This window comes from Helianthus annuus, chromosome 8 (assembly GCF_002127325.2).
Source record: "Helianthus annuus cultivar XRQ/B chromosome 8, HanXRQr2.0-SUNRISE, whole genome shotgun sequence".
NCBI classification, from domain to species: Eukaryota; Viridiplantae; Streptophyta; class Magnoliopsida; order Asterales; family Asteraceae; genus Helianthus; species Helianthus annuus.
Window position 1 is genome coordinate 164,263,151 of NC_035440.2, and position 11,328 is coordinate 164,274,478.

At 37.5% G+C, this 11,328-nt stretch overlaps 1 protein-coding gene across 1 annotated transcript; it reads right to left on the reverse strand.

Moving 5' to 3' along the window:
* Positions 1–8,873: 8,873 nt before the first annotated feature.
* Positions 8,874–11,089, reverse strand: LOC110893064 (E3 ubiquitin-protein ligase RDUF2). The gene has a single exon (XM_022140186.2). The coding sequence runs from the start codon at positions 10,194–10,196 to the stop codon at positions 9,015–9,017; it is 1,182 nt and encodes a 393-aa protein (XP_021995878.2). The 5' UTR covers positions 10,197–11,089; the 3' UTR covers positions 8,874–9,014.
* Positions 11,090–11,328: the final 239 nt, after the last annotated feature.

Below are 11,328 nucleotides of genomic sequence, written 5' to 3' on the forward strand. Positions count from 1 at the left end.
CATATGCTTGCAACTCAATAATTCTCCACCACCGAACACGAATACTAAGCACAAGTCAAAAGGGCTTTGAAGGGTTGTAACGTGGCTAGGTTAAGGGTAGGAAATAGGATATTTTTAAAGTGGCTAAGGTGATGAAAACTCGATTCTTATTGCAAAATCACTATGCTAACACAACTATCTACAAACATCGAGCTAGAGGGCAATACTTTTCGCCTTTTATGCAACAAACTAAAACACATATTTTTGTATTTTTCTCAACAACTTTTCTCTTTTTTTTTCATGACATTTTCTGATTTTTTTTTTCTTTTTTTTCAATAAATAAATAAATCACAACTATACGAACATATACTCCTACAATCGAATTCATCACACGGGCATAAAAAGAAAAGGTTTACGACTATGGGCTATTTGGGTTGGTCAAATGAAAGGTTTAGGCTCAAAGTGGGCGACTAGGGGATTTATTTGGGTAAAGGTAAGCAAATGGTATAAAAGGAAAAGGTTTACCTAATGCCTTCATCATTCTCGTGCTTGTATTCGATCTATGGTCTCAAACGTATCAAAAGATTCAAGTTCTACAATACATGACTACTGGTCCACTCAAACAAAGAAACATAAATATGTAATTCTATAATGTAAAAGTGGCTCAAAACCTCACATATATAAAGGGTATGGTATGTGACATGCATGATGTGCTAGTTTCTTAGGCGAATTACTCCCAAATAACCACCCGCTAAATACCCATTATGCTATTAACTTGAACTTGACCATGACAAAAGACCAAATGGGTTGTGTCATCCCTCGTTACCCTAGTTACTTGTGCTTTTTAGATCGCTTCAAACAAAGATATTTTTGAACTTTTTTTTTTATTTTTCCTCACATCCCCACACTTGAGGTAAACATTGTCCTCATTGTGTAGTGTTTAAATGAACGGGTCAAAAATCAAAAAACTTTTACTCCCCATCCCCACACTTGAGGTACACATTGTCCTCAATGTCCAAGAATGGAGCTTTTAAACGCACAAGGGATGTGACATGGCTAACCTCCCCAAAATTTCACCCCGGAAAATAAAATACAATTTTCAATCCACTTATATGCTAACTAAAAACCAAAGATAAAAAGAAACGTATGCACCTGGTTTTCACTAGTTCCTCGTGTGCTCTTCATCTTTTCAACAAAGCGGTCGTCTCACGACATAATGTACCTACAAATTTCAACCCTTGTGTAGAAGCATGCTTCTCACAACCATTAAAACTTGTTAGTTACCTAGTTCTACCACTTTTATGATAATATTACCAAGTCATACGTTAATTTACTTTGATTTATGTGGAAAAATAATGTACAATAACAACAAACCTAACTCACTTTCGTAGGAATCACGGTTGCATTTAGCGTATGCAACAAGCCCTTTTAAACCTCCCGATAGCTCGGGAGGACGGTCTCGTGAGGGTTATATAGGGAACACACCCACAAAGTTCATTTAACTAGAAAAAAAATAAAACGAATAATAATACAAACTCTACAACAATCATACCTAATTTGCCTCTCATGGTGGTCGAAGTGAGCATTTGCGTGCCGAATTTCCAACATATGCTCGGTAGTTGGCATGCCGAATCCACTCTCTTTTTATTCTACGCGGCATGCGTATTAAGCAAATTTGGGGCCGTTTCTTAATAAATTGGCCAAGGTCTTGCAACGCCACCCTTCGACTCCTTATACCCGAACCCGCATCCCCAACTTTGTTGGTTGGAGTGATAAGTATGGGAGAGGGATGGATATGAACATGGGCTTCTTTCGGATCCGACTCGTCTCGCGGTGTCATGTCTTCCGCTTGGTTCAAACTAGGGGCGTGAATTTCTGACACGACCCGAAAACCCGACACGAAGCTAACACGAAATTCGCGAGTTTAGGTTTAGTCTAAACGGGTTCGGGTCAGTTTCAGGTTGAACCCGCGAACCCGTTTAGGTTAACGGGTCGGGTTCGGGTCAACCTGGTCGGGTTGGCGGGTTGACCCGTTTAACACATTTATACTATAATATATTTTTTTACAATATATTTTATGTCATAAATTAAATGGGGTGTGTATTTTATGCAATAATTATAACTTAAAAAGAGAAATTAACATAGATTTTATAATTTAAATATGATATTATTATATACACTTGTGTTTTATAAGTAAATTTTAATTTTAATATATTGATTTTAGAAAAATAAAATTCGGGTTGAACGGGTCGTGTTCGGGTTAACCCACGAAACTTCGGGTCGTGTTCGGGTTCTTATGTATGATACCATTTTCGGGTTCGGGTCGGGTTCGGGTTCGGGTTTGTGTAAAATTTTCGGGTTCGGGTCGGGTTGAACCCGCCAACCCGCGTACACGACCCGTTTAGCACCCCTAGTTCAAACACTCATATTCTTGCTTCGGAAGATCTATAACCTCTTCCACCACATTACCATCCACCAATGTACCATTAGCCAACATCTCTTCGTCTGGTCTAAGTTGAGCCAATTCTTTGGCTAGTTGACCCACTTTTTTTGCCAAGGCTTCATGAGCTTTATCTCTCGCCTTAAGTTCCTTCTTCAGTTCCATCTTAATCTCATGATTTGAAGTAATGACAACAATCATGATTGCATCGAGCTTGGAACTTATTGAATCTTGAGGTTCTTCAGATGTCGGTTGAGGGTATTCATTATAATAATCATCATACTCCTCCCGGTAACTTGAGAAATGTGGCAATTCGGGTTCGTAGTTGTTATAACCCCGCTCTTGCTCAGAATGGTAATCCATCTCTGAAAAGTAATATTCATGATAATTTGGTGGTGGTGGTGGTCTATCATATGGATAATGTGAGGATGGACCATTGAAATCTTCATAATTCGCCCTTTTGTATTCATACAATCCGCTGAGGTAGTCTTCCCGATCCTTGTAGGCTTGAACTTTTTCGTAGAAAACAGAGCAATCCTCTAAATAATGCTCTCCGCTTCCGCAACACTCAAACGGATCATCATCTACCCAATTCATATAGAAAGATGGTACCTGCAAAACATGTACCTGAACAAACAACCTCGACCACCCAATTTAAAATCACAAAAATACAAGAAAGAAAAACTAAACTAAAATCAAACAAGCAATGAAGTACTAAGCGCACTAGCTCCCCGACAACGGCGCCATTTTGACGTGACCATGTCGTCTCGATCAGTCAAAAACCCAATTAAACCTAGGTAGCTAGGGTAAGTCGGGTATCGTATCCACGAAGAGCATGTGGTCAGTATCGCACAACCCGTTCGATTAGTTAGACTATTTACAAAATGTACAATGTGACTATGAAGATTGCTAATTTTTTATAAGTTTATTTGGTTGGAAAATAAATCGGAGTGACCCGACAATTGGTATTATCTAAAACACTTGTGATTAACTAAAATTGCAACTAAATTACTAAATGATTAAAACAAGAAATTAGAGACAAGTTCCACACCCGGTTCAATTATTGCAAGACCTAGGGTTCCTACTTGTTTTAACTTGATTCAATTGCATATAGTGATTAACGGATTACTATCACGAAGCTTAGGTGCCAATTGCTATCAACGTCATAGACAACGGACCGTAATGCACTTCATTACCTCGGACATGTAAATCCTAACCAAAGATAAGGCATAAGTGCACAAATTCATTTCGCAAAGTCAAATTTAATAATCATTCGACAATTCACAAATTCAATTCAAATCCACGACAATTATCAAAGGGTTCAAATACTAAACAACTTGTCACAAAATCAAATCAAAATACAAATGCATAAACCCTAGAATTCTTACAACAATCTACACCGGGGTGAAACCGACGAGACTAGCCACTCATGGTTGAATGGAAGCGATCACCGGATGACGAGCACGAACATGGTGCCATGACCTTGAGTCTTGGAGGAATGATGGATGGTAGGTGTTGGGGTTTGGTGGAGAATCGATTGGGGATGATGGTAGAGGGTTTGATGATGATGGTGAAGTTGATTCGGTTAGGGTTAGGGGTGAAGGAGAGTAGTGGTGGTTTTAGAGATGGGTTAGGGATGAAAAAGATGATAATGGTTCCAAGATGGTGTTTTCAGCTTCCCCAACTCGTAACCCCCGAAAATTGGCCAAAATCTCACCTAAATACCGTCCCTAACTCATTAAACGACAAAATTCGCGACATACATACAGAGAGGGCGCCGCCGACGGCCATTTAGGGCGTCCCCGACGCCCCTGTAAATGCGGATTTCCTGATTTCTTGTTTTCTTCATAACTTCTTCGTTATAGCTCCGTTTTACTCACTGTTTTCGCCCACGTACTTGTAATTCAGCCCTCTTTCATGCCATCTTCTAATATACTCATTTTAAATCGATCAACATCCACCAAAACACATCCAATCTTCGTGATTAACCCGGTTTTGTTCATTTCACATTCCCGGTTGATCCCGTTCGCTTCCAGTGCTCCGTAAAGCTCCCAAATAGCTCCTTAAACTTCGTAAGACCTGCAAAACACAAATCTCATTAAAAGTAGGCTATTCGAGATTAAAAGTTAAGCAAATACATGAACTTAAACATTAACGAACACCGGTTTTCGACCACGCATCAAATACCGATGACCAATTACCTACCAATTTACGTCATCAAGCCGAAATTGTTCACTTGATTAAAAAAATCCAAAATACGCAATAGTGGAATCACAATTGAAAGTTAAGTGATTCAACAAATGCAGCTAAGAACATGGTTACCATTGTATGAAGTTTTCGTTTTTCGTACTCTTACCAATGGAAATCGCTAGGTGGTAGCACTGATAAAATAGGCCACTATCTGACTCCAGTATTAGGCCGAAGGGTGTCATCCCACCCGTCCCTCGAGTTCCTACTATCTTTCTCTGCCACATCACCTCTCTACCTCTCTACCGAAGGGTGTAATTTTTGTTGTGCCTAGAGGTCAGGCGGTCTACTCGTCGGTATCCCTACCACAGTCTCAACTTTTTTAGTACCTAGAGGTGAAGGCGGTGTTCTCTCCTGTACCACGTTGGTCTAGTTTAATTAGTAATAACTAAATTCTAGACAACTCAAAAGCTTTCAACATTGGTGACGATCAACAAAAGACATGTATAAACAGATGATGGTATCGTCCAAATAAGAAAATGATTTCTAAACAACCAATATAACACCATCTAGATAAAAAAAAAAATAATAATAAACAAAATTTCATATTCTAGTGCTCACACCAAATAATTAAAAAAAATAATATTATATACACAAGAAGTTAAAAGGATTTATTCTCCCCAAAACTTTTCTTTTTGGATGCAGAATCCCCTTGTTACCAAACCTTGTCATTTGCTTGCATACAAGATGTATATCTTTATCTAATAAGGATGGACACACGTGGTGGTCTACAGGTTCTATATGCATATATTAAAAGGTTATCATGTTTCCATAAGTTAGTTATTATATAATATAAAATATATTTCTTTTTGTGATTATATATTGAAACTAAAAAAAATGGAATATGTATCCTTATGTCATGTCATATGTAGCTTAAACATGTTGTATATTACATTGAATAGATAAAGCTTGGTTTTATTTTATAATTTTGAATCTTGTGGGAAACTCGAGCTTGGCTCGGACTCGGCTCGTTTATCATTATTAATTTATTTATGTAAATTATAGTTAGTATTTTTTAAAATTTTATATATAACATGATATATATATATATATATATTTACACACATATAAGCTCGTTTACAAAACAAGCTTATTTTTAGGCTCAAACTCGTTTAAGCTCGGCCTGTTTCGAGTTTTTATCGAGCTGCTCTCTAGTAGCTCGGCTAGTTTACATCCCTAGTATATAATTTAGTTATTTCATTATAATTTTACAAATAATAGGCTGGTTTAGGTTCGTGAGCCGGCTCAAGATCGATAAGTGAAGCTCCGCTTGTTTACTAAACACGCTTATCTTTTAGGTTTGGGCTCAGGCTTGAGCTCGTTTAACCCCGGCTCATTTCGAGCTTTTTTCGAGTTGATCTTGAGTAGCTAAGCTTGTTTACACCCCTTATATATATATATATATATATATATATATATAATAAAACATTTAACAATTATTAAACAGGTATAGCTCGACTCAACTTGATTACAACGAACTCTTAGCTATAAAATCAGGGTGCACCATGGTCATCCCTCTTATATCTCTTTCGAAGGTACCTATCATTATAACTTTTCCAATCAAATCCAACACTAAAATACAATACATTACTGTAGAATTGTTGAGATAACAGCTATGCATTCCAATATTATGTCATGTAGGACTAGCAACAATTATTATATAATATTTATATATCAAATTGCAAAAAGAAAATTGTATAAACATCCCACGACACTCACATTAATCAAGTTAACTAATAATTGATACACTTGTTCGAAACAGTATTGCTGGAAAGCGGAAAATATGAATATCTTTGAAGTCAAATTAATTTATACATATTGAATTATCGAGTAATTATTAAATTTTGAATCTAATTCATTTGCTTGGAAATCTCGAAATTATTTTCTTCCGTTAATCAATCAAATTTTATGATATAAACTATAGAGTTAATTGCCCGGATGGTCCCTGTGTTTTAACGTTTTTCACGTTTAGTCTTCACCTTTTGAAAATAGCAGGTATGCTCCCTATCATTTGTTATTTTGTTACTATCCTGAGTAGATGTCAGTTAGTTTGGAAATAGCAGGTATGCTCCCTATGGTTTGTCATTTTGTTACTCGGATAGTCCTCTGAGTAAATGTCAGGAGACTATCCGAGTAACAAAATGACAAACCATAAGGAGCATACCTGCTATTTCTAAAAGGTAAGGGCTAAATGTGAAAAAACGTAAAACCATAAGGACCATCCTGGCAATTAACTCTAAACTATATGAAAAACTTGTAAACATGTAATAAAAAAATGTTATTAAAATAACAAGTCAAATAAAGGTGACAGCATTTAACGATATCTAGTCAACTAAAGTGGCCTTTTTACATTATTGGGACTATTACATAAGAAATTGTCGGTCTATATTATCATGAACAAAAATTTGGTAACTAACCACTTGAAGGTATGGTACATGTGCATAGATGTTTTATAATCTACCATCCACAGGCCACATGTTCCACAAATATGTTTTAAGAACTTTGCCTGCAAGAATCAATACTACCACAAACCCATCTCCTTCCTAAATAATGCCAAGGAATAAATATATACATATCTAGGGGCGTGAATTTCTGACACGACTCGAAAACCCGACACGAAGCTAACACGAAATTCGCGAGTTTAGGTTTAGTCTAAACGGGTTCGGGTCAGTTTCAGGTTGAACCCGCGAACCCGTTTAGGTTAACGGGTCGGGTTCGGGTCAACCTGGTCGGGTTGGCGGGTTGACCCGTTTAACACATTTATACTATAATATATTTTTTTACAATATATTTTATGTCATAAATTAAATGGGGTGTGTATTTTATGCAATAATTATAACTTAAAAAGAGAAATTAACATAGATTTTATAATTTAAATATGATATTATTATATACACTTGTGTTTTATAAGTAAATTTTAATTTTAATATATTGATTTTAGAAAAAAAAAATTCGGGTTGAACGGGTCGTGTTCGGGTTAACCCACGAAACTTCGGGTCGTGTTCGGGTTCTTATGTATGATACCATTTTCGGGTTCGGGTCGGGTTCGGGTTTGTGTAAAATTTTCGGGTTTAGGTCGGGTTGAACCCGCCAACCCGCGTACACGACCCGTTTAGCACCCCTATACATATCTATCGTCAAATATAGAAAAGAAAAAAAATTGAATTGCGGGTTATAACTAGAGGTACACAATTCAGATTTGGGTCAATAAAAGTCCAAATTGTTTGAATTGGATTGAAGAAAGTCAAAGGATCGGATTTGATCTTTTGAAAATCAAATTTTAACCGTTTCAGGTTGGGTTTGACCGGCTTCAAATTATGGGGTTACAACAAATAGTCTGAATCATTAAGTGTTTAACCAGTAAGAGGTTTGAACCATTAAGAGTCTCATAAAGAGTTAAACAAAAAACCCCTTAGAGGCCAAGCCGGCGTGGGGTGCCATGTGTTTTTTTATCAGTTGACAATTATATAAAAAACACAATTTATATTAAACCAATCAACCATGACCCACCATGTCACCCAGTCCCACGTCAGGCACAATCCTCATGCCAAAGCCCAAAGGGGCGACGCTATGCCTAACACTTAGCCGGTGTGGTATAGCCAGCGTTAAACACAATCCGCCGCCCCAACCCACGCCCCACACTCCATAGTCTTAGAGTTCCGTATTAAAAGTATGCGTAAGTGCATTATAACCTAGAATTGTTCCGTGTTAAAATATCCATATCAAAACAGTATATAAATCCATTATATCTAAAATCTAAATACCTTTTAACCAAAGTAGCTATCATACATTGCTCCACATTAAAATTTTGAACCAAGCCAAAAATAGGGAAAGACTTGGTGTTACTTGTAACCCAGATTCAATTCCCACGGTGTCACGATGGTTGACACATCGTTCCTTGGCAGTTAAAGAAAAAATTGAACCAAAGTAGCTATCAAACACTATGCATAAATGCATTATAGCTTATCACAAACTTTTACTTAAACTTGTTTCGTATTAAAAGTGTGATTATATCTATATATCTTTTGAACCAAAGTAGCTTTCATCACATGTATACAGGGCAGAAAGTTTGCCCATAGTCCACATATATGAATGAGCCCTACTTACTTTCTTTGGTCAACTTTCAACAAAAGCAATGGAAATTGGATAGGGTCTTCAATTCACAGTTGACAATAACCAAATTGCATAATTCAACAATTAACATATCAACAAATCCAAACCAGTAACATAATTAATCTTATCTTTCATATTCGGATCAACGCATTGCATTGGCATCATCAAGTATATTTACAACCTTCAAAATAATAACACGATTATAACAACTTAAACAACACCAATTAAATCAAAACTACCATCTCGGCATACCATTCTGTTCTTCAAAAATCAAAGTTCTGCTTCTTCTCGACGCCATTCGCCTGAAAATCGAACTCGATAAGCTCCGGCTTCTGTTCATCGAACCTCCGTTATGCTCCGAGGAGTTCGAATTCGTTCTAGACCTTCCAAAAACCGAAATTAAGTTCCGAAAAGCTCTACGAATTCCATTTCCACTAGCTCGATGCGTTCTAGTCTCCCATGTGATTCTCCTAGGGCTGCCGGAACCGTCACCGTCGACGTCAGTGTACACAACCGGAAGCTCTCTCTCGCCGCCGCTGGTCCTCCTCCCGCCGGTGAACCTACCGACGGCAAATCCGCCACCAGGTAATCTCCAAATAGTTAGTCCAACTGCAGCTGATTCTTCTTCGTTTGTTTCGTTGCGTTGTAGTGATACCGATCTAACACTTCGTGATTCAACAGACTCTGTTACTGTAACAGAATCTGTTGAATCTGTTGGAAGCTCGTGTCGACACACCGGACACGAGTTTCGCAACGTCAGCCACGGGAGAATACAATCGGAGTGGTAGATGTGCTTGCACGGCATCTCACGCGCCTCCGCACCGAGATCGAACGCTTCGATGCAAATTGCACAGTGAGATTCCTTGCTGACGTGAATATTATTCACCTCTATCGTCGGCATCGATTCTATTGCAGATTTTGACGCCGGAGGTTGTTCGTTACGGTTTAAACCGCTGATATCGATCTGTGATAACTGTTCGAGTAATCGATCGAATCCTGATTCGATTAACAACTCCGACATCATCGCCGGTAACGGTTGTAAACCGGAGCCAGCTCCGTCTTCGTAATAGAGTTCAAAACCTCTTTCTCCGGGGCCGGAATTTGAATCCGTGACGTCAGCACCGCTGCTGCTGCGGAGAACGATTACCGGATTGAATGGTGACCACTCGCCGTTGTTCCGCCGGCCACGGCGGCGGAATCTCAGATCTGACCGGTCGTTGCTGCCGAGCATGTACATCGCTGCGGCTGGAAAACGCCGGCGAGTTTCCTGTGACGGCGACGCGTTGGCGTTGGCGTTGACGTTGACATCTACGGCTTCGATGAATCCGCCGTCGCAGTCTGGACATACGACGGCGTTTTGGTCTGGTATTCTGACTAAGCGAGTGCACCGGTAACACCAATACGACGGCGTTGGCATGTTATTGTTTTGTAAGGAAACTAACGGATCCGGTGAGTTGTGAAGTGTAATAGCAGTGAAGTTGACGGAAAAGAATATTCCGTTATCGGAAAGTGTTGCACAGACAACTAGTTAGACGTTGTGGGGTTTTGGTTTGATGAAAGGAAGAAAGCAGGGTAGGTACTCATTTTAAGGCGACTACCGTGAAATACTTTTTATAAGTGTTATTTAATGGACTATTTATAGAATTATATTATATTTTGAAAATTTTATGACGAGTAAAATATATGGATATGTCGGTACTCTAACAATGTTTGATTTTCATACGTATTGGTGATGTATTTACGTCTGTCAAACTATGGATTATTTGGATAAGTTGTTTTAAATATTTGAATGTATCACTTCAAGCATTTGTTCATGTGTTAGCCATATAGAACTTTAACGCGTTGTTATACGTTAAACATACTGCTGTAATTACTTTTAAATTAGTGTTGTGACAAATTTGTAAGCTTTGTTGAAATTAGACAATTTAGATGTACATTTTAGACTGTTTGGGGGCACCGTTGTAATCAATTGTGCATCTAACACTTTTAAAAACTAATGTTATTATATACTCAAATTAAATAGGACATGAATATTGATTTTGTGGTATAGCTTTTTTTTCAAGAAAACAAAACATACAAAAGTTATTTGAGTTACAAAATCAGTGGAACAAGATTTATACAAAAAAAAAAAAAAAAAAAAATGCGAGCATTGCTTATGAATTCGTTTTCTCCTTTGAATCAGTTTTAACTTCTATCGAATACAAATTAGTTGTCTTTAATCTTAATCCTTAAAATTAATCGACGTAATCCCAAAAATATTTTCCCTTCCTTGTATTAGGCAAAACAGTTTTTAGGGTAAATTACACTTTTCGTCCTTTATGTTTGTACAGGATTGCAATGGATAGCCTTTAACTTCAATAATTATAATCCTTTATTTGCAAAACCCATCAGAGTCTATGTCCTTTAATACTAACCTAGTTAAAATTTTCAGTTAAGTTTATTCATTTAGGGTATTATGGTCATTTCACACTTTAATTTAAAAAGTTTCTAAATAAATAAAACCAAAAAAAATAACATAACATCATCTTCCCCATTTCCTAATTCTCCAT